This window comes from Myotis daubentonii, chromosome 15, assembly GCF_963259705.1.
Source record: "Myotis daubentonii chromosome 15, mMyoDau2.1, whole genome shotgun sequence".
Lineage (NCBI taxonomy): Eukaryota > Metazoa > Chordata > Mammalia > Chiroptera > Vespertilionidae > Myotis > Myotis daubentonii.
The window spans coordinates 15,060,140-15,084,525 of NC_081854.1; the positions used below are offsets into that span (position 1 = coordinate 15,060,140).

The 24,386-nt window shown below is 43.0% G+C and overlaps 1 protein-coding gene across 1 annotated transcript in view; it reads left to right on the forward strand.

Annotated features, from left to right (window-relative positions):
- The first annotated feature begins 14,350 nt into the window (after positions 1-14,350).
- The window catches only part of LOC132217311 (carcinoembryonic antigen-related cell adhesion molecule 21-like), a 28,462-nt gene continuing 18,426 nt past the window's right edge, over positions 14,351-24,386 (forward strand). The window contains exons 1-3 of the mRNA XM_059667398.1: positions 14,351-14,435; positions 15,501-15,674; positions 16,892-17,137. Of these exons, the coding sequence (XP_059523381.1) occupies positions 14,351-14,435; positions 15,501-15,674; positions 16,892-17,137 (505 nt within the window). The remainder of the gene's footprint in view (positions 14,436-15,500; positions 15,675-16,891; positions 17,138-24,386) is intronic.

Genomic DNA, 24,386 nt, shown 5'->3' on the forward strand with positions numbered 1-24,386 from the left:
CAATAATGTCCAGTTTGTCTCCCTCATCCACTCTCGTGCCTCTAGGGCAGTGGTTCTCAACCCGTGGGGGCGACCCCTTTGGGGGCGAAAGGACCCTTTCACAGGGGTCACCTAAGACCATCGGAAAACACATATTTTCCATGGTCATAGGAACCAAGACAATGCTCCTTTATCCGTCTGAAGGTAGGTCTGCCCACATGCAGATATGCCCACATATGAATACCGGGCGTGATGACATCATCGAGCCAACCCCATCACATACACCTGGTACAACTACAGGTATATGTGACAGGGTTGGCGCCATAATGTACTTATGCAGACCAGCTACACATGTGTCGAGAGCAGCTACTGTGTAGAAAGCAGTAGTATTGGATGTAAAATGACACTTCATGATTTATAATTACTGGATAAATATAAAATCATGTACTGTAAAATCATCAACTACTGCAAAAAAAAGATCTGTACCATGGGAACTTAATCTGGATGCTGATCTTTCTTTTTATATTCAGCTGTGGTTAATGTGAATACTGCCCCCTTGTGATAGTAACTGGTATGTAAAAAACAACAACACAGAGAATGGTAAATCATCGGAAACTTTAATGCACTGTATTGACAGAACTATGCCATGTATCATCTTTTGTATTATTAAAGCTATTATTATATATTATTTTCATTAGCAAACCATCCCATGACTATGGTTCGTGTAGAGAAGAATGCTAAGAAAAGAAAATATAGTGAGGATTTTTTACAGTATGGTTTTACCTCAATAATTACAGCAGGAATTGAGAAACCGTGATGTGTTATTTGCTGTGAAGTTCTATCAGCTGAATCAATGAATCCGAACAAACTAAAACACCATTTTGAAAGCAAGCATCTGAGCTTGGCCAGCACGGATACCAACTATTTTCGAAGCAAAACTGATGGACTCAAGAAAGCCAGACTTGACACTGGTGGCAATTACCACAAACAAAACTTAGCAGCCATTGAAGCTTCATATTTGATGGCACTCAGAATCACCAGAGCTATGAAACCTCACACCATTACTGAGGATTTACTGTTGCCAGCAGCCAAAGACATTGTTCGAGTTATTATCAGAGATGAATTTGTTACGAAATTGAGTTCAATTTCCTTATCTAACGACACTGTCGGCAGAAGAATAGATGACATGTCTGCTGATATTCTTGATCAGGTAATCTAGGAAATTAAATCTGCTCCACTTCCAATATTTAGTATCCAGCTTGATGAGTCTACAGACGTTGCAAACTGTTCAGTTACTGGTTTACGTGAGGTATATAAATGATGGCGACTTTAAAGTTGAGTTTCTTTTTTGCAAACCTCTTGAACTGACAACTACTGCATGAGATGTATTTGACACAGTTGGTTCATTTCTTAAAGAGAATAAAATCTCTTGGGAAAAGGATTGTGGTGTTTTCAAAGATGGTATTCCAGCTATACTAGGATGTCAATCTGAATTTCAACATTTGGTACTGAATGAGTCATCAAAAGTCATCACAACTCACTGTATGATTCATCAGCAAGTATTAGCAACAAAGACACTGCCACAAGAATTACAAGAAGTAATGAAAAGCGTCATAAGTTGTGTCAATTTTGTAAAGGTGAGCACTTTAAATAGTCAACTGTTTTCGCAACTGTGCAACCAGTTGGATGCGCCAAACAATGCTCTGCTATTTCACACTGAAGTGAGATGGTTGTCGAAAGGAAGTTTTTTAATCAGAAAGCAAGACCGCAGTTCGAAGCCCTTTTCGGTGATAAAAGTGAACTGCAGAAAATAGCTTACTTGGTTGACATCTTTGCCATCTTGAACGAGTTAAATTTATCACTGTAAGGACCAAAAGCAACATGCCTCTATTAGTCTGAAAAGTTCCCGAACACTCCAAATGAAACTTCAGCTTTGGCAAAAAAAAAAAAAAATTGTATGAAAATACAATTTACATGTTGCCTACCTTATCTGCTTTCTTTGAGAAAAATGACATTGAACCACACAAAAGGATTACGATGATAATTTCTGTGAAAGAACACTTGCACATGTTTGCAGACGAAATTTCATCGTACATTCCAAATGTACCTGACACCCCTTTTGCACTTGCCAGAAGCCCATTCACAGTCAAAGTTGAAGATGTTCCTGAAACAGCACAAGAGGAGTTCATTGAACTTATTAACAATAAAACAGCGAGAACTGATTTCTCTACAATGCCAGTTAGAAAATTCTGGATCAAGTGTTTGCAGTCATATCCTGCTCTGTCTGAGACTGTGTTGCGCCTTTTCTTCCATTTCCAGCAACATATCTTTGTGAAACAGGGTTTTCCAGCTTGTTGGTTATCAAGTGTAAATACAGAAGTAGACTTGTTGTGGAAGATGATCTTTGTTGTGCTCTTGCAAAGACTGCCTGAAGAATTTCTGATAGAGAGAAAAAAAAACTGGGGAGGTTTAGAGGATCGTGTTGGTGCCTTGTCCCGGAGCAGATAAGGGCGAGCAGCTGAAACGGGTAACATACAGTCCAAATAAGCAGAGGAGATTCAGCTGAGAGACAGTCTGCAGCCAGGAAAGACAGAGAACTCCTAGAAAAAGGGAATGGGTAGAGTTTGAGGCTGAAACCTCTCCGTTTTCACAGGCTCAGCCATGGAGACTGCACCATCTTGAGTGGCTGTTACTGGAATCCAGAGATTGGCTACTAACCCGGAAGCAACGGCTCTCAAGCAGCTCGACTATGTGAACTCAGAGGAGCCCTGCTTCTCCCCACAGAAAGGTTAGATTTCCCCCAAAGGTGCCATTTGCAATTTAGGTTATAGCATGGAATGCGCGGCGGGGGGGGGGGGGCTGAAATCTGCGCCCCACAAAGTCCACGGCCATTGGGGCCAGTGTGACCCACGAGTGTGGAAGGGCTCCTCCAGGGCTCCTGGCAGAATGGAACACTATAAATAAGCCCAAAATTGGACTGGATGCAAATGGGCAGCCTCAGATTCTGCCAGTCTGCTGGCTACTTGATTTCAGGGGCCAGAGAGCGTGCACAGAGACTCCACGCACATCTGGAAGGTGGAGCCCTGTTCACACAGCTTCCCAGGCTCTTGTTTGTACACTTCCTCTGAAATCTGTGTGTTTCATTGTTGAACCCAGTGCATGGGATTACCCAGGTGGGGTCAGTCGCAGATCCTGTAAGGGAAGGTTGTTTTTGGGGAGCCTGGGAAACAGAGCAGGGAGTGACAGCTGGAGAACCAGCTCTGGGCAGAAGACTTTCCCAAGCCAGTTTCAGGTACAATAGAGAACACCTTGTCAGAGAGGACTTACAGCCTCAGAGGTCAATCCCGACAAACTTCCACCCAGAGGCAGAGCCACGAACTGACTCTTCTGTAAATACAGATAAAGGCGGTCTAGGAAACCAATATGGCCTGCTTTAAAATCAGGACTGTGGCTTACAACACGGAGTAACAGTGTATCAGAGGGAAATTCAACATTCTCCTGAATGCCTGGCATGCCAAATAGAAGAGTAGAAGATCTGAAGCACCTTCATTACTGCACATTTTTAATTATTATTTTTATTATTTTTTCACCTTTTAACTAAGAAACCATTTTTTTTTCCTTTTTTATCACCTGATTTTACTCTTTTAATTAGTACATTTTTATTTTTAACCAGTATTATTACTGCTACCATTTTACCATTTTTTAAAGTGTCATTTTATTTTCTCTTTATTTTATTTTGGGAATAGTGTTCTCCATTCCATTTTCATCGTTCCTTTAGCATCATTTTTCTTTACCTCAATTTTGCCTCTGTGCTAAAACCCTCTTCCTCACTTTTCCCCTTTTGCTGTCCTGTTTCTCGTACCTTATTCCTGCTTTAGATTTTCCCTATTCTTTTTACTCCCTGTCTAAATTTCACCCTACTTATATATCCTATTTCCAATCACCTACTCTAAATCCTTATACACTTCTCCCTTATCTTTCTTCACTATCCAAATTTTTTTCCTTATTTTCTCTATTGTTTTGTTGTTGTTTGCTTGATTGTTTAGTATATTGGGCTTTTTTAAGGATTGTTTGTGAGGTTGTTCTGCTTTTTATTTTTATTTTTCTTTTTCCCACCCCAACCCCATCCCCCGGTTATATTTGTGCTTCTGTTTTCCCTTGCCTCTATTGCTATTATTGGTTGCTTGTAGTTTGTATTCATCTCCAGGGATCCGTTGCTGGAAATTATTGGGATTAGTGGCGGTTCTATGGCGGTTTTCTCCTCATATGAATAGTCTCCTCCCCTCTTCTACTTCATTCTCTTTTCTCTCTTACTTTCTTTTTCCTTCTGTTTTCTCTTCTATCTTTTTCTCTTCTTTCTTCCTGATCCTGCAACTCTCTTAGCTCATGTGGCCACCTTTATTTGCGGTTATTAATACCTTAAATACATTTGTGTTCAGTGCCTGGTACGTTGTGCCTTGTTGTGTTGTATTTTGTGCCTTTAAATCAACGCAGCAGATCCAAGAAACAGCAGCTGCCTGATCATCACACGCTCTCTCTGAGGAACAGTTGCTGTGTGTGAAGCCTCCCTCCACCAGCCACAAGAGCCACCACAGCTGTGAACAGCACCCATCAGAGGACCTGCTAACAATGGAGGTGCAGCTGCTACCACAACCGCCCAAGGAGCAACCACAGCCCGTGGAGGCACTGCCACCTAGGGAGCAGCCACTGATCGACTCATTATCTATATTTGTCGGTGAGATCAAACATGGGTAGAAAAAGAAACCCCCAAAGGAAAGAAAAAGAGGACTCTCCAGAAAAGCAGCTAAGTGATACAGAGGCATGCAACATGACAGAAAAAGAATTCAGACTAAGGGTCCTAGAGTGCATAAACCAGATGGAGGAAAAAATCAACAACGTACACAAGAAGCAAGAAGAAACAGATGAAATAATCAACAACTTAAGTAAGACCCAAGAGGAAATGAAGAGCGATATAGCTGCAATAAAAAAAACACCATTGAAAGTATCAACATTAGACTAGAAGAAGCGGAGGACCGAATTAGTGAATTTTCAGATGCTTTTAATCTCCCTTGGCCTAAAGCCCTTCTTATGGTTCTTCTCAACCTGGAATCTCCTTTTTTGGTAAACACATAGCTTTTCTCTTCATTAAGTAAACACCAGTAACCCCATGTATCTAGATGAAGGGACATATGAATCAACCTTATGAAAAAGGAGACATTCTGCATTATTATTAAAATCTTATTAACCAGCTTATATGGACAGATACATTAGTGACATTTATTTACAGGAGTGCTCTCAGCGCATGAAGACTTCAAAGACTGTGAATTATTTTGTCAATTATAAAGACATCAATGAAAGACTCCCCAACATTGTTTGAGGGGACTTTATCAAGTGCCCAACCACAAATGGACATCTGCCCTGTCTCTGACACTTGCCTCCACCTACAGTGAACAAAGACTTTTGAGAATGAGAGGTCACTGACATCAGAGATCAACAACTCTCCCAGACACCGACAAGGCCTGTATAACTACAAATTGATTATCTTTACCTGTCTGTGAATACTAGTGATAATAATAGTTACACTTGTTCTTTGGACTTTTCTCAAACATTGTATATATAGCCCAATTTTTAATAATGACTAAAGGTATATATGATAACTTTTGTATTATTAATAATACTTTTTTATGTTTTCTCTTTTTGAGACAGGATAGTACGAAGCTAGGAAAATTCCTTGGCAAGTGGAATAAAGTAACTGAGACAGACAGCTGAACAAACTGGACAAGCAATTTACAAGCAGATGCAGAAGGCCATCAGGGTGGAGAGCTCCGGGTGCCTAGTAATGGGCAAAACTGCCCCCAGGGAGGCCTTCCCTTCCCTGTAATATTGCTGATAATGAGGTTTGGACCGCCTTCCCTGGCACTGACCTGTTATTAGAGAACAGGACCCTTAAAAGGGACATCTGAGAAAGCTAATGAAAATTTTATTGAGATCTTCCCCTGAGACCTCCACTAAATGTGCACCTTTGGAAAGTAAATAAAATCGCTCAAGACAAAGAAGCCAGTGTGTGCCCTCCTCATGGCACCCCCACCCCCCAAATCTCCTAGTTGAGTGAATTTTCTTTCTTTTAATCTCTATGAGGTCCCCATGAATCTTGTAACCAGGGTAGGAATGGGCAGTAGCATCTTCTCCGGGACTAATTCCATCGACGTGTCCCCCAAAATCTTTTACCTGTGAGCTGACAGCAGCCCCACCTAGACTCACTTCATTCCCATGTTGCTAGAGAGCCCAAACCATCCTGCTTATTCTCCCTCCTACTGTCTCTACCCTAAGCCTTTCCTTGTTTCACTGTTCCAAGCTTTAAAAAACATTCTTTCAAAATCACCTGAACTCATGTTATAAAATCTTTTTGCACCAAATCAAGAACCCACACACTGCAGTCCAACTCTAAGCAAATCAGTTCAGGACCTGGCTCCATTTCTGGTAACATTTTGAAATTTAGAAGGGATGCTATTGCAAAGGAAAGGAATGGGTTGTGTGTGTGTGTTTTTTTAAGAGAATTTAAAAGTAAGTAGTTTTTCCTAATCAGTAGGTTTTTGAATAAATATTTTTATTGATTTCAGAGAGAGGAAGGGAGAGGGAGATAGAGAGAGAAGCATCAATGATGAGAGAGAATCATACATAGATTGGCTCCCTTGTGCAAGTCCCCTGCGGGGGGAAGGAGCCCAAATAATAGGCATGTGCCCTGACTGGGAATTGAACTGTGACCTCCTGGTTCATGGGTTGGTGCTCAACAACTCATCCACACTGCTGGGCAAGTTGGTTATTTTTTTTTTAAGATTAAAAGCACTTTTATGCTTTTAAAGAAATTTAAATTTTTTATTGTTTAAAGTATTGCATGAGTTTCCTTTTACTCCCATTGTCCGCCCCCCCCCTCCCGCCGGCTTCTTCCACCCACCAGCACATGCCCTCACCACCTTTACTGTCAGTGTCCATTGGTTATGCTGATATGCATACATACAAGTTCTTTGGTTGATCTGTTACCCTCTTATCCAGTGTCTTCCCTCATTGGTTGGACAGTCTGGTGCTTCTATGTCTCTGGTTCTATTTTTTTTCATTAGTTTGTTGTTCATTATATTCCACAAAAGAGTGAGGTCATGTGATATTTATTTTTCTCTGACTGGCTTATTTCACTGAGCATAATGTTCTCAACTTCCATCCCTGCTGTTGCAAATGGTAAGAATTCCTTCTTTTTTACAGCTGTGTAGTATTTCATCATGTAGGTGTACCAATGTTCTCTAATCCACTTGTCTGCTCTTGAGCACTTAGGTAGTTTTCATATCTTAACTATTGTAAATTGTGCAGTTATGAATGCTGGGGTACAACCCCAGCAGGTCCAGGGGTCCCCAAAGGTGTGCACAGAGTCGGCGAAGAAGGAATGACACGGAGACAGCGTTCAGTTGATCAGCAGCCTAGCCAGGATCTCTAGCCAGGATCTCCAGCCAAGTTCTGGTCTGGATCTCCAGCGAAGTTCTGTTCAGGATCTCCAGTGAAGTTCTGGTTAGGATCTCCAGCCAGGTTCTGTGTCCATGTTCTCTTGCTAGGTTCTCCAACCAGGTTCTGTCCAGATTCTCCAGCCAGGTTCAGTAGCCAAGTTCCTCGCTAGGTTCTCCAGCCAGGTTCTCCAGGTTCCCCAGCCAGGTTGTATAGCCAGGTTCTGTCTCTAGGTTCTTCAGCCAGGTTCTCTCGCTAGGTTCTGTCTCTAGGTTCTGTGGCCAGTTTCTGTCCAGGATCTTTTGCCATGTTCTCTCCAGCAAAGTTCTTCTGTCTCTAGGTTCTGTGTAGGTTCTGTGTCTAGGTTCTGTGTCATGTTCTCTCACTAGGTTCTCTCGCTAGGTTCTGTCTCTAGATTTTGTCTCCAGTTTCTGAGGCCAGTTTCTGCCCAGGATCTTTTGCCATGTTCTTTCCAGGGAAGTTCTTCTGTCTGTAGGTTCTGCGTAGGTTCTGTGTCTAGGTTCTGTGTCCTGTTGTCTTGTTACATCTGTATTTATACCAGTTGATTCCAATCCTATCAATCTCCATTCCAAGGGTTAGGGCATTTGTTATCTCCATTCCAGGGAGTAAAGTTTATGTACCTTAAGCATGATTGTTCTTAGTTAAAGTGATTAATTACCCGCCTGGCACTTAGTTAAGGGGTTTTATTCCCTCCCTAACTTCAGGGGAAAATACCTACATGGGGAAACAACCTTTCTCAGAGAGGTGACCTTGGTTAAAACACATAGTGCCAAGAAGGTGAGCAAACATATTAAGAACAGTATGCCATATATGCCAGGTCCCTTGGAACAGCAAGGATGGACAAGCTCCCGGCAATGAATATAGGGGTGCATATATCCTTTCTGATAGGTGTTTCTGTTTTCCTGGAATATATTCCTAGAAGTGGAATTAATGGGTCAAATGGAAGTTCCATTTTTAATTTTTTGAGGAACTCCATACTGTTTTCCACAGTGGCTGCACCAGTTTGCATTCCCACCAGCAGTGCACGAGGGTGTCTTTTTCTCCACATCCTTGCCAACACTTGTCATTTGTTAATTTGTTGATGATAGTCATTCTGACAGTGTGAGATGGTACTTCACTGTCATTTTAATTTGGATATCTCGGATGATTAACAACTTGAGCATGTTTTCATAAGTTGATTATTTTTGAATGACTAAAAAGCGATAAACCAAGAAGATCATGGGAAGATCTAGAAAGCTAGTTGAAAAGAAATATTGAGAAAGATATTTTTCTTTAAAAATGCTAGAACGTGATTATGGGAATAAGCTTACACTTCAACATATCAAGGATTACTAAACTATATTAATTAAAATAGAAGCTTTACAAACAAGGCCATCTATAATAGCTGCTGAGACATAGGAAATTTACTGATTAAACATTACTGTCTTTCTTGACTTTGGAATGTTTAGATGGTAATCTTAATTTATAGCATTGTGTTCCTAGAGTCTTGTTTTTGTATATATCTTAAGAATATAGCTTCCAATTGCAAAGCTAGCAGGAATCAGATCAATAATGAATAGCGCTTGTGCATTTACAATGGGAAACATAGGGACCATAGAAAATGGGAACCCATCTCCTGCTCAGATTATAATAATTGAAGAGTTGTATAGTTTGTCCTCAAACTATGAGTATATGTCATACTAGATGCAAAACACAGAGAAATGAGACAGAGAGTAAAACTTGGATTATAGGTTAGAAATAATCCAGAGTGATTTTATTTGGTGAAGTCCCATGGAACCTTCCTGCCTCCCATGTACCTGCTTTTCACTTTTAAGAAAATTCAGCCTTGACTTCCATCCAATGCTACAGTCTTGACCCATCCCCAATGTTTGGTTGTTCAGCAAGACAAATGCTTACACTAAGACTTCCTAGGAATGAGCCTTCCTAGCCCTGTGGGAACACATTATCCAATCAAAATATTTGTCATTAATGCATCCTTTAGATTGACTTATGACAAAAATATGAACGTGTTGACAAAAGGGCCACATACTCAACCTGAAAAGCTCAGGGGAGGCCTGTGGTGGGGATTTACAAACTCAGAGACCTACAGTAACCACATAGGATGGTCTGAAATGAACATTTTCTAAACAAAAGCTAGCCATGGGACGTTGTCATGTGTTTGGCCAATCTCTTCCCTAACAAAGGCCAATCTTCAGTTTAACGGAGCCTGTCTACAATAGCATACCTATGGAATGTTTGTGTAATTTCTTTATTTCCAGACTGCCTACTGCACTGCAGAACCCCTCATTATTATTGTCATCGTGTTAATTGTTAACTGTTAACTATACTGCACCCTCCCATATAAAATTACTATGTGTCTACTTGTTTTCCTTTTTATCAAATCTCAGAGATTTCCCCACTTTGATTTCTCCCACCTTCTAATATTTCACCAATGGATTTCATGTAACCCCTTAAGCCTTCTATTTTGGGTGTAATGTATAATATAAGAAGTAACACTACCAAATGAACTCATAAAAATTATCTACAGATTTGAACACTTCTTACATTGGCAGCAAAAATTCCCACACATTTTATATACCCTCATCTCTTCAGGGAAATTCCAGCTTCTAAGCAAGGTTTTGTCTTTATGGTGACCTGCCCTTACATTGCATCTATCCAGAGGCCTGTCAGAGTTTCTTCATCATCACAAAAGAAAATTTAATCAACCCTTATAAATCAGAAAATTCCAAGTATTTTTGTTGCTCAGTTCTAAGAACCTGGAAATAACACCAATTATCTTTGTGTGATATCACATAGGGAAACTGAAGATTTTTGAGGTGGGATCACTTGCCTAGAGTCCCACAGTCTGCATGTGGGCTCAGACATGCCATGTATTGACACATGATATTTATATTGCACCCCTTTCCATGTTCTCTCTGATATCAGTTATACTGAAAGGTTAAATACTCCATTCCCCCACTCCTTGTGATGAGAATCGAGATGTGAATTAAACTCAGCCTCTGAGATGCACTTGTGTGTAATTTGGAAGCTGGAAAGGAGATGGGCTCATTATTTCTGTTACTGTGATGACTGATGGGTGGCCTCTGGCAGACACAGCTAATTCTTTGCCTGTGGGAGGGGGCTGTGCCAGCGGGACCTTTAAACCCAACTTCCATTGGCAACTCTTCCATTTCCATTTTTCTAGCCCTTTGATAATTTTACAAGCACCTAATTCTTTGTGTGAAAGACTTTTCTACACAAATGTTTATGGAACATTTATCTTAGAGCCTGTCTCTCCTTACAAGTTAAACTCCATGAGCCCAGGTCCCACGTATTCCTGCTCTCTGTGGTGTTCCCAGGGCCCAGCCCTGACCACACACACCACAGATACTCAGTAAACACTCATTAAATGAATGAGGGAAGCCATATAATGGAAGCAGGTCACGCTGTGTGACACTTGCAGTCAGATCATGTTCCTTATCCACACGAAGGCCTTGGTGTCAGCCTGGGAGGAGGCCACAGCCTCTTTCTTACCAGAGGATGTTCCAGGGACAGGTGTTTATCCCACTTAACAGTCAGGAAGAGGGACAGGAACCTCCTAACAGTGAGAGGCCAGACCACTATGATTTCATTGCCAGGAAATCATAGCCCTACCCACCCCTCATCCCTCCAGGGTCTGAAAAGCAGCTTATGTTCTTCCTTTTATCACAGATCCCTGACATGGCAGACATTCTGAGTTCTCCATTCAAGATAGAGTTTCTACCAAGACAGGAGGGTGGTCACACACACCTCAAGGAAATTAGGCAATGAGTCCCCATTCCCAAGGTTTCTGGTCTGTAAACAGCTGCCAGTGGCCCCTAAGAACATCTCACCATCCCACGGTGACCTGGGAAACAAGGGGAACTTCCTCAGAAGGATGGGAAAGGAGGACCCAGGATCTGGGGTTGCTTCATCTCAAAGGTGCTGAGGGTACCACAGGGGGCTCTCCTCCTCTAACAGAGGAACTCACAGTGTCCCCTGGTTGACGTTCTATGTGGAGCTGCTCCAGAACCTGGGCCCTGTGGGGAGGCCTAGAGCAGATGACAGACAGGAACACAGGGGACTGGATGCAACATCCTAATGCTGTGATGAGAAACAGAGGGCATTTGCGGATCAACCATCCAGGCCTGCACCCTCTCCCAAAAGAGCCTCACCAGACCCTGGCTTTGAAAACTTGGAACTGCACATCCTCCTGAAACAGCACATCCACCAGAGGTGACTGCTCCCCAGACACTGGACTCATAATACTCTGGACAAAGCCAGTGCTCTCCCTGGGCACAGCCTGCCCTGGGATGCAGTCAGGAAGCATGAGACACAGAGGAACCAAGCCCCGAATGGCTGGCTCTTAGTCTAGCTGTCAGAGCTCACCTCTGTCCAGGGCTCACAATGACCTCCTGTCTTCTGGATCCTGGGCAGAATTCCTAGTGCAGTACCTGACATTGCCTGCAGGTCTCCTTTTGCCTTACAGGGGGCGATATTGAGAAGCAAATACAAAACACAGGAAATCCACACTTGAACTGGGCTTTGCCTAAGGAGGTGCAGAAGACCTATTTCCATTCCCAGACTAACAGATTTTACTGGTCCCCTCCGTCATGCCTGGGCTGTCCCACCTGCTCTTTCCAGAAACTGTGATTGAAAAAGGTGCTGTGCAAGGAACCTGATAATGCCAGGGGACCACATGACTGGCCTGAGACGCTCAGTGACGCACAGTGTGGTCTGATCACAAATGCCTCACTGGGCAGGTGATGGCAGGTAGTCATGTGTCCGGCCTACAACTTCCTTAGCAAATGTCAGACTTTACCTCAAGTGAGCCCTTTCCCTGTTCTTATGCATCATGGATAACATACCTTTGATATCACATACCTCTAGGAAATTTTCTTTGCTAGACCCATTGAAGAGGCTGTGGTACCAGAATACAAGACCACAGAGCACTCATGTTGCCTGGTTATCTGCACAGTCTCTGTACCTGCTGTAAATGTTAAATATCCTGGACCCTCCAAAGTAAAAATAATATGTGTTTCTCCATTTTGCTTTTTATTTATTTCTAAAGATCTCCCTGCTATGCTTCCCCTCACTTTCCCATAGATTTCATGGAAACTTTTTCATCTTCTTTGATTTTAATGTATAAAATAAGCTACGAAACTGCTGTTCTTCTCAGTATTTGAGATCTTGTTTACAGTCATATAACATCAATTCAGCTGAAATACTCATAACAATACTCAACAGGTTTGGACATTTCTGACCTTGACAGTGTCTAGGAGATCCTGCTTCTTCAAGGATCTCTATGCTGCTCCCCAATTCATAACTGGAATCACACATGTATAAGGCGAAGTGACCTCAAAACAGTCCCTCAGGCAGAGGACAGGGGCTGCCCAAACAATAAGGGAGGACATGGAGAGGGTCAACCAACAAAGAGAGGGAGGGTCTCCTTGAAAACATTCCCCAAGGACCACGGAGCCCACAGCCACCTGGGCTCCCACCACAGTCCTTGCTTCACACCTTACCGTTCACATCTGGAAACTGCAGATCCTTCTGAGACACTTGGTGATGTGGTCCTGTCTCTGGAAACAACGGCCAGGCTGGTGACAACCTGAGCCAGAGGGAACATCTCCTCTGCTGTCATCACCCAGCTTGACGCCATCTCACCCCCAGTCCCCTCTGAGGCCTTCCTGCTGGGAGGAAATCCCAACTTCCTAGGGCATTTGAAAGCACAGAAAAGAACCGGTGCCCAGCTTTGTTTCTGTGTCACCACCAGGAAAAGTCTCCAGTTTGGGGCCTGTGGGGCTCTCTGTGTGGTGTTTATGGACACAAGACCAAGCTGTAGCAGGGGCCAATGCTGGAATGAGAGGGTCATCCTCTCAGGAGGCCATGTGCCTCCATCGGCCTTGGTGTTGCAAGTGGGATCCACAGGCCAGTAAGATCCACCTCACCTGAGAGCTTGTTAGATGCAGAGTCTCTGATTCACCACACACCTGCCGAGGCAGAATCTGCATTTTAAAAAAATATTATATTGATTGATTTTTTACAGAGAGGAAGGGAGATGGATAGGGAGTTAGAAACATCGATGAGAGAGAAACACTGATCAGCTGCCTCCTGCACACTCCCCACTGTGGAAGTGCCTGCAACCAAGGTACATGACCTTGACCAGAATCAAACCTGTGACCCATGAGTCTGTAGGCCAACGTTCTATCCATTGAGCCAAGACTTTTACGGCTAGAATCTGTATTTTAACAGGATGTGGAGACCCTCCCTGTGCACAGGAGAGGGGCAGGGCCCCCCACCCTCACATCATAGGGTCTATTCCTGGCATCCATGTTGCTGGGCAGCTGCAGAAGCAGCCTTTCAAAAATGTCACCTGTGCATCCCAATCCTTTCAAAGTTTCACAGGAGATCCAATGCGGAGCCGGGGCATCCCTGGGACAATTTTCCTGAGGTGACCCCAGATATCTTGCACTGAAGGGAAAACTCAAATGTTCACTGACAGGGAGCTGTGGAGAATGACCAGGAACTGGATGTCCCAGGCCAGTGCTTTCTGGGCACCTGTCTGTGCATGTGTAAGTTTGTGTTTGTAAGTGTGTGTGTTGTCAGAGGCTTCAGAAGTTCCAGGGAATCAAAATACAGAGTAAAGGTGAAATGAAAAGGGCAACAGGGTTGGAAAAAATGAGGGGAGGAAGAGGGAGGTTCCTGGGCCCTGACCCCTCCCTGGCCCACATGACCAGGGAGGTTATCTTGTCCCAGCAGGAGGCTCAGCACACAGGAGGAGGGACAGCACATCCCAGGAGTCTGGGCAGAGGTGTCTGGGAGCCTTACTGGAACTCGCGCTCTTCTCTCAGAGAAAGGGATGGATCAGGCAGCAGTCCCCTTGGAGTTCCCTGCAGCTTCTGCCCACAGAGGACGTGTCCCCTGGCTGGAGCTCCTTTTGGCCGGTAAGAGGGTTCGATCCCTGGGAATGGAAGGGAAGTTGGGAGTCCGGGACTGGCCAAGGTCTCTTGGGGAGGACAGCACTCTGTGAGGGAAGAAAGGGCTTTCCTTTGCACCTGAGTGAAAGGACTGGGGTGCAGAGTCAGATGAGAGAGGGGGCTTAGCAACAGGAATATCTCATCATGTGGAAGTGGTGAGAGGTAAGAGGCAGCAAAACCTCAATTGCGATTCATTTGCTAAGTTATTCATCCCTGAGTATTAAATTTTGACAACTGACCACAGTCATGACAATTTATTTCAGGTGATACCAGAATCATTGTAACTAGTGGTGCTAAACATTGTCCCCACCACCAGCTACAAATATGGGAAAATACAACATGGGACGTGGACAAGTCTGGGGACACTCATTCATTCTCACACAGGTTTTTGCAGCCTATTGCAGGCACTGGGGGCACAAGATCACAAAATCCCCTGCCCACCTGCAGCTCACATTATATAGGGAGAAAGGAAACAGGAAGAGATCCACGTGTGATATCAGGTACCCACAAGTGCCCTGAAGGTCACAGAGTAGGGACAGGTCAGAGATTGAAGATAGAGGGTCTTTAGAGGGCGTGGTCAGGGAAGGTCTTCCAAGAAGGCCACCGAGTGTCAACAGGGATCTGAGGGAAGTAAGGAGGACAGCCACACAGACAGTTGGGAAATAGAATTGAAAACAAGAAGCATAGGTTCTGAGGTTCTGAACCCATGGTGGCCATGTTGCTGTCCTTGACCAAGGAGATGCACACACGAACTCTCATGAAGACTAAGGCTGAGAGATGAAGAGAAATGCCTCATCTCTCCATCCCAATACATAGATCAAAATACTGATCAAATTCTCTCTTCCCTTCTAGCCTTCCTCTTAAACTTGTGGATCCCGCCCACCACTGCAGTATTCGCTATTGTCTCGACCATTGCTCTTGAAGGGCAGGATGTGATTCTACGTCTCCGCAATACGCCTCCCGATGTTACAGGGTTTATGTGGTACAGTGACGTAGAGATGAAGTACCATAATTTCATTGTGTCTCTTTCAGGGTATTACAGTGTATATCTAACAGGTACCGAATACATTGGCCGAGCGGATATAAACCTTGATGGATCCCTGATTATAAGAAATGTCACTGTGTGGGACGAAGGAATCTACATGGTAGTAGCCGTACTTCCAAATTCACGAAGAGAAGTAGGATTTGGATGGCTCAAAGTATACCGTGAGTGATTGCTCTGTCTCTAGGTGTCAGGTGGGGTGAATTCTACTTCACACACAGGACAGGCAGCCATGGACTCTCCTCCATCCCCCTCTTCATCGTGTCCCAATTTGGGTTTGGGAATTTTGTGCAGGACACACACAGTGGAGACAAACATCCTAAGCTCAGAGTTTCCTTCCCAGATTCCAGCCCAACAATCATACACCACAAAGAGAAGGAGCATTTTGATGGGAGTGAGTCAGCAGAGTGAGAACAGTCTCAGTCCAGTTCCCTGGGCCCCTTTCCCTAATCATTTCCCTGAGATAGAACATGCAGGGCTCTGTAAGGACCTTGCCTGGGGGGCTCTCTGGGTTCCTCAAAGAGAAACTCAGCTTTTGCAGCCACTCTCCAGGCCCCTGTCACAATGTCCTGACTGCAGAGTCCCTGGGGAGCCTGTGTCAGGTTGGGTTTTGCCTTCTGTGAAAGGCTGAGTGAAAGCAACATTTTCCCATGTGCCAGAGTCACACGGCTCTTGAGCTGGTCACAGTTGGGGCTGAGCCCTCCTTCACCTGAGACTGTGTGTGGAGAACACAACTGGACTAGCTCCCCAGATTATTATCTGACTGTTCTACGGGACTTAGGAGAGTCCAGAGAAACATCAGTGCCCAAGGGAAAAGCAGGAGAAAAGATGCTCCTGGCAGCTGCTCATCTACCAGGGATCAGCCCAGGGGATTCTCTCTTGAAGTCCATCAGTAACAGATGCCTCTGATTTGAGCAGTTTTCCTTTCCAATATTTATGTCAAATACTGTGAATATTTTATGATTAGTACATTGTCAGCCTGGCAGTCAAATATTCATTTTTTTCATCACTGAGGCGAAGGTGAGGCACAGGTAGATACAGTTCCTAAGCAGAATCACAAAGACCATGAGAAATTCATCGGAGTCACTTGAGGTCTATTTACAGCTATAGCCCCATCTTTTCCTCCAGTCCTAGTGGCTTATTACATGTGTTTGGATTCCCTAGGTCAATCATTCATTCATATCCTTCCTTCTTAGGGCTCTTCAGCTCAGAGTAGTAGAATTGGTCTGGGGAGTGATGACACATTTAGAATTAATTAATTTTAACTGTGGAACCAAATTACCTCAGAACCATCAGAGTCAGGGCTGATATTTTGAGGAAAGAGCATGACCCCAGGTCTCAAGCCCACACTCAATCAAACTCTCCCTCTATTTCTTCACAGGGCAAGTAAGGGTGCCCACACTCTTAGCCAGCAACACCACAGTCACAGAGAATGAGGATGCTGTTGTCATGACTTGCCACACACATGGGAGCTCCCCCAAATGGTTATTCAATTCCAAGACTCTGCGGCTTAAGGAGAGAATGAAGCTAACAAAGGACCGCAGAACCCTCACCATAGACCCTGTCAGGAGAGAGGATGCTGGGAGCTACCAGTGTAAAGTCTCCAACCCCTTCAGCTCCGCTGAAAGTGCGCCTGTAGAGTTAGATGTCAAGTACTAGTGATCTTCCTCCCTTCCCCTATGTTATTAAAAAAATTAAAATTAAAATTAAAATGCACCTATTAGATTTCTTTTGGTGGATGAAATTGCTTAGAAGACTTGCTTTGAATCAATAAGTACTAAAAAATGTGAGCTGGCATTGTCATTATTGTTGATGTAATGTAACATTCCACATTGGACCCCATCTCTGGTTGGTTCCATTTGTGCCATCTCCACAATGGAGGGGACACCATGTATTTCACAGGAGGGGCAGTCATTGTGTGATGACCCTTGGGGATAAGCTTACAGGAACATGTGCTCTCTCCCGTTTCCATGGAGGCCTGTGGAGGGTGCCTGGACACTGGTGATGATTGGAATAGACAAGAGAAGACCTATATGAGATACAACAGTGACTTTGTCTCCTGTTTGATTGTCCCAAAAAATTACTAATGCCTTCTGGAGTATTATTTTGTTTATACCAATGGACTTATTTGCATGAATTCAGTAGCACTCTGTCCTCTTTGTTGATAGAATAGAATTGGGAATGTTGTCAATGCAACCATGGCTTAGCAAATGTCCTAGTTCAAATTGATGCCCACAGAATTATAAACTACGTCACCTTTTATGGAGCTATTTTTGACCTGTTGAAGACGCATAATCTGTTTGAGAGGAGGGCATCACCCAAACCCAGAGACTGCAGGTAAACTGTGAGGGTGAGGCCGTATAACCTCAAGAGGTTGTTAAATCCTCTGTCTGAGTTTTCATAGAAAAACACGCATCAGAACAAACTATAAGGTCAATGTCATTCCTGTGAACTTAGGTCATTATTCAGGGCAAATTGAATGACACCAGGCATATATGTGATAGGACCAAAATACTCTTATTCCTTGGAGCTGACGATTGATGAAAGGGAAGGTGACTGTAGAGAGAAATGTAATGTCTGCATGGAAAACTCCAGAAGCACAGCCTTCTGGGAGATCAGATGCCATCTCTGTTCAATCTCTCAACTATTCGGCATCTATTTCTAAATGGCTAGGAACTTGCACTTCTTTATAAATTGCAGGAACTGATGGCAATGCAAACTGGGACTTGGCTGAAAGGTTTTAGTTGTGTTTGCCTACACTGTGCAGAAAGTAGCTGTGTTATAAACAAGAGTCCTAATTATTCCCTCAGAGTCTTTAATTTTTCTTCCTGACTAGGACTCTTATCTCAATTATTCTTAGAGCATTTCCTTTACAAATGTAACTGCAATTTGTAATTGCAGATTCTTTCTATCCTTTCAAAATATACCTAAGTCTCCTTAAAAGCTACTTGCTTCCCGGCTGGAGTTGTTCAGTGGTTTTGCATGAACCCAAGAAACAGGAGGACATGGTTTAATTCCCAGTCAAGGCACATGTCTGGGTTTCAGGCTTGATCTCCAGTAGGGGCGGGCAGGAAGCAGACAATCAATGATTCTCTTCATCATTGATGTTTCTATTTCTCTCCTCTTCTTCCTTCCTCTCTCTGAAATCAAGAAATGTCTAGTTTTAAAAAACACAACTTCTTGCCAGAGATATGATTTCTAGAAAATCTGCCTAGTGGGTTTGGGTGCATTCTGCTAAAATTTAATTCTCCTGTTTTCTGTGTTTCAGTCTCTGAGGAAGCGTAGGAGCTTAACTTGGGTGGGGACATTTAAAACCAAGATGTAAAAAATCCTGCTTATCCTCACCAGTGTGGCCAAGTTGCTTGGCACTTTCTCCCAAACACTTAAAGTTTGCATGTTCAATCCTCAGTCAAGGCATTTTGGGAGGCAACTAATTATTTTCTCTCGCCTCTCTCTCTCTCTCTCTCTCTCTCTCTCTCTCTCTCTCTCTCTCTCTCTCTCTCTCTCTCATCTCTCTCTCTCTTTCTCTCTCTTTCTCTCTCTCATCAATAAAAACTTTTCTATGAATCAGGTTTAAATGTAACAATAATGAAAACCCTCCTGTCAGGATTTCAGGAGTTTAATTTATCTCTTGTGTCAATCCACTTAGCAAACACGGATGCCTATGGTTCCTTCCCCTGTTCTTAAAATCTCTGCAGCCTTTTTTTTTTCAAAGGTGTTGAGGTCAGTCTCAGTGCCCTGCTGAGTGACCATCAAAAGTGTTCTCATTCTATATTCATTTTCACTGCACCTTGGAAGAACAATATCACAGAGAATTAAACAAATATTCAGTGATAAAAGGACTACTCCAGTAAACATGCATGTCCCTGTGATGTCAGCCACCTGCAGGCCTACACTGGAGGACCCTGTTTCTTCCAGCCCTCCATGACCCAGAGCTCAGGCCAGGCATCAGGGTCCTCATTCTTTGTCTCTTTTTTGTACTTGGTGTGCAAACTCGATATGCCTGGCCTTAGAGAGTCAACAGGCAGAACTTGAAAATGGAAATAAATCCCTCCTCTGGTTGTGTTTTGTTTCCGCTTTATTGTGGCTTCTAGGATATTTCGTGGAATATTTTGGAGACCTTGCCATAGTTGGATTTTGGATAAGCAGAAGGGAGCATAGGAAGGGGACTTGGAAGGTTGGAGTTTTTTCAGAGTTAGGATGGGAAATTGTAAAGTTTGGGAGGTTTAGAGTGAAAGGTTTTTATGACTTCAAAGGCACCTAGGGGTGTAATGTAGAAAGGCTCTCTATGTGTGAGTGTAGTTTGGGCTGAGGAACTCGAGAGGGGTTGACCTACCTGTTGAGAAAGCAGCCACTGGAGCTAGTGCAGTGGTATTGGGTTGCCATTCCCCCAGAGCTAGATGGATGTGAGGGGTGAGAAACAGGGTTCAGAGGAAGAATAACGTCTTGAAGGCTTAGATTAGTGCCGTGACATTGGGACAAGTGGGGCACCAGATTTACAGGCTGACAGGATAGATGGTGCATAACACTGGGGACGGGAAAGAGAAGGAGACAGAATTCAGATTGTTGCTTTTGATGGATAGCGGCTGGGGAATGGGAGCAACCTCTAATTTGGTACAGAGTTGTATTTGGGGTGATGAAAATATTTTAGTACTAGGTAACATGGTGGCTGCACAACATTGTGGCTATACTGCCAGTGAAATGTTCACTTTAAAAGGATTAATATCTTTTTATAAGAATTTCACCTCATAAAAAATTATTATGCTTACTGAAAGAAGCCATACCAAAAGGAGAGTGTACGATGTAATTACATGTATATAACATTCTAGAAATTGCAAAATAATTTATCAAGAAATACAGGATGAGTGATTGCCTGATGACTTTGAGGTGGGACTGCTGAGAGAGGGACTACAAAAGCACATGAGAAACTTCTGTGTGACAGGGAGTGTTTATTTACATATATGTGGTTTATAGCCTGTCACCTATGCCACAGTCAAGTTGAAATTAAGACTTGATGTCATGGATTGCTTGTGTAGTTTTTGAGGGAAGAACTCCTTTATTCTGTTATTGTTGTTCCCAGGAGGGCAGACCTTGGACGTGCAATAATGACAACAGCTGGCTTTTCTGAATCACACACTGTGTACTGGGCCATACAGGTCTATTAGCTCATTTAATCACCCAAATGAGTCAGTTTAATTCATTTACTTCCCTTGAATTTCCCACCTCCTGGCCTTAGCATCTGCTGTGCCCTCTGCCTGGACCTCTTACTCCTGCCCCTCCATCAGCTCTAGGTAAGCCGGGGTGCTTGCTCTATTAGATGCCACTCTTCAGGAAAGTCTCCCTGGTCCATCAGTCTAGGTTAGAATCTCAGTTGGTGAGGTAATGACGCTCCATATTTCACCCTTTTCAAATATGATCACATGTGTAACTTCTTTACTCACATATCAAAGAAGATCAACCTATTGCTCAACATCTGCTGACACTGTTCTAAGCACTGTGGATGCAGGTGTGAGACAGAACAGACAAAATCCCAGTCCTCATGGACATGGCATGCTTGTGGGGGAGTCGCCCAGTAACCCACACAGCAACAACACTAATAATGTGATAGTACTTTAGAGTGAAATAAGGGATGTATGGAGTGCTTTTATTTCTTTCCATTTAAAATGTTTGGACAGCCAAAAGGAGGCAAGCTGGTTGGAACAGATAGAGCTGGAGATGAGAGGAGATGGAATCAGAGAGAGGAGCCATAGTCAGATATCTGGTTTCCCTCTGAGTGACCTGAGGAGCCAGTAGAGGGCTCAGAGCCCCAGTGAGCATGAGTGATCTGTGTTTAGTGAAGGCCTCCAAAATTTAGCCTTTCTGAAGTTCCTATTTGGGATATTGATTTCAAGCTTTTAAGAAACAAATCTCAGAAAGAACTTATGACCCCTCCCCACACTCAACCCCTCACCCCATTCCTGCCATAGATTCAGATAAAAAAACTTGCTCAAGAAAGAATCAGGATGTTCACTTTAGTCTACATTCGTCAGTACCTGTGTGGCGGCTGGGTGGAGGGCAGGGAGCCCAGTGAGGAGGCAGGTGCAGTCATCCAGGTAACAGGTGAAGGTGGTCAGACAAGCATGGGAAGAAGGGGTCAGTTTCTGTATTTGTTGAAATCATAGATTCAAGAAGGTTTGCTGAAAGATTGGATGTGGGGTCTGGCAGACAGAGAAGGAGATTCAGGAAAATTCTGGAGGAGCACATTGAGGTCAGAAGTGTGTTGGGGATCAAGGATCTTAGGGCATCTTGAAGTGCCTTTCAGATATTAATTTTCAAATAAAGAGTTGGGCCTCAGCAATAATGTTCAGTTTTTCTCCCTCATCCACTCTCGGGCCTCTAGGAGAGTGGTTCTCAACCCGTGGGGGTGACACGTTTGGGGGTGAAAGGACCCTTTCACAGGGGTCACCTAAGACCATGGGAAAACACATATTTTCCATGGTCATAGGAACCGAGGCACTTCTCCTCTATACGTCTGAAGGTAGGTTTGCCCAAATGAAGATATGCCCACATATGAGTACTGGGCGTGATGACATCATTGAGCCAACCCCGTCACATACACCTGGTACAACTACAGGTATATGTGACAGGGTTGGCGCCATAATATACTTATGCAGACCAGATACACATGTGTCTAGAGCAGCTTCTGTGTAGAAAGCAGTAGTATTGGATGTAAAATGACACTTCATGTATTATGATTACTGGGTAAATGTAAAATCATGTATTGTAAAATCTTCAACTACTGCACAAAAAAATCTGTAGCATGGGAACTTAATCTGGATGCTGATCTTTCTTTTTATATTCAGTTGTGGTTAATGTGAATACTGCCACCTTGTGATAGTAACAGGTATGTAAAAAAAAAAGTCAGGGAATGGTAAATCATAGGAATATTTAATGCACTGTATTGACTGAACTATGCCATGTATCATCTTTCGTATTATTAAAGCTATTATTATATATTGTTTTCATTAGCAAACCTTCCCATGACAATTGTTCGTGTAGAGAAGAAGGTTAAGAAAATAAAATATAGTGAGATTTTTTACAGTATGGCTTTACCTCAATAATTACAGCAGGGATTGAGAAACAGTGATGTGTTTTTTTCTGTGAAGTTCTATCAGCCGAATCTATGAATCCGAACAAACTAAATCACCATTTTGAAAGCGAGCATTTGAGCTTTTCCAGCAAGGATACCAACTATTTTAGAAGCAAAGCTGATGAACTCAAGAAAGCCAGACTTGTCACTGGTGTTACGTACCACAAACAAAACATAGCAGCCTTTGAAGCTTCATATTTGGTGGCACTCAGAATCACCAGAGCTATGAAACCTCACACCATTACTGAGGATTTACTGTTGCCAGCGGCCAAAGACATTGTTTGAGTTATGATCAGAGACGAATTTGTTACAAAATTGAGTGCAATTTCCTTATCTAAGGACACTGTCCGCAGAAGAATAGATGACATGTCTGCTGATATTCTTGATCAGGCAATGCAGGAAACTAAATCTGCTCCACTTCCAATATTTAGTATCCAGCTTGATGAGTCTACAGATTTTGCAAACTGTTCAGTTACTTGTTTCTGTGAGGTATATTAATAATGGCGACTTTAAAGTTGAGTTTCTTTTTTTGCAAACCACTTGAAATGACAACTACTGCACGTGATGTATTTGACACAGTTGGTTCATTTCTGAAAGAGCATAAAATCTCTTGGGAAAAGGTTTGTGGTGTTTGCACAGATGGTGTTCCAGCTATACTAGGATGTCAATCTGCATTTCAACATTTGGTACTGAATGAGTCACCAAAAGTCATCGGAACTCACGGTACGATTCATCGGCAAATATTAGCAAGAAAGACACTGCCACAAGAATTACAAGAAGTAATGAAAAGCGTCATAAGTTGTGTCAATTTTGTAAAGGTGAGCACTTTAAGTAGTCGAGTGTTTTCGCAACTGTGAAACCAGTTGGATGCACTAAACAATGCTCTCCTATTTCACACTGAAATGAGATGGTTGTCGAAAGGAAGTTTTTTAATCAGAAAGCAAGACCGCAGTTCGAAGCACTTTTCAGTGATAAAAGTGATCTGCAGAAAATAGCTTACTTGGTTGACATCTTTGCCATCTTGAATGAGTTAAATTTATCACTGCAAGTACCAAAAGCAACATGCCTCTATTTGTCTGAAAAGATCCGAACACTCCAAATGAAACTTCAGCTTTGGCAAAAAAAATTGGATGAAAATACAATTTACATGTTGCCTACCTTATCTGCTTTCTTTGAGGAACATGACATTGAACCACACAAAAGGATTATGATGATAATTTCTGTGAAAGAGCACTTGCACATGTTTGCAGACAAAATTTCATCGTACATTCCAAATATACTTGACACCCCATTTGCACTTGCCAGAAGCCCATTCACAGTCAAAGTTGGAGATGTTCCTGAGACAGCACAAGAGGAGTTCATTAAACTTATGAACAACAATGCAGCGAGTACTGATTTCTCTACAATACCAGTTAGAAAATTCTGGATCAAGTGTTTGCAGTCATATCCTGCTCTGTCTGAGACTGTGTTGAGCCTTTTCTTCCATTTCCAGCAGCATATCTTTGTGAAACAGGATTTTCTAGCTTGTTGGTTATCAAGTCTAAATACATAAGTAGACTTGTTATGGAAGATGATCTTTGTTGTGCTCTTGCAAAGACTGCCCGAAGAATTTCTGATAGAGAGAAAAAAAACTGCGGAGGTTTAGAGGGACGTGTTGGTGCCTTGACCAGGAGCAGATAAGGGCGAGAAGGTGAAACCGATACATACAGCCCGAATAAACAGACGAGATTCAGCTGAGAAACAGTCT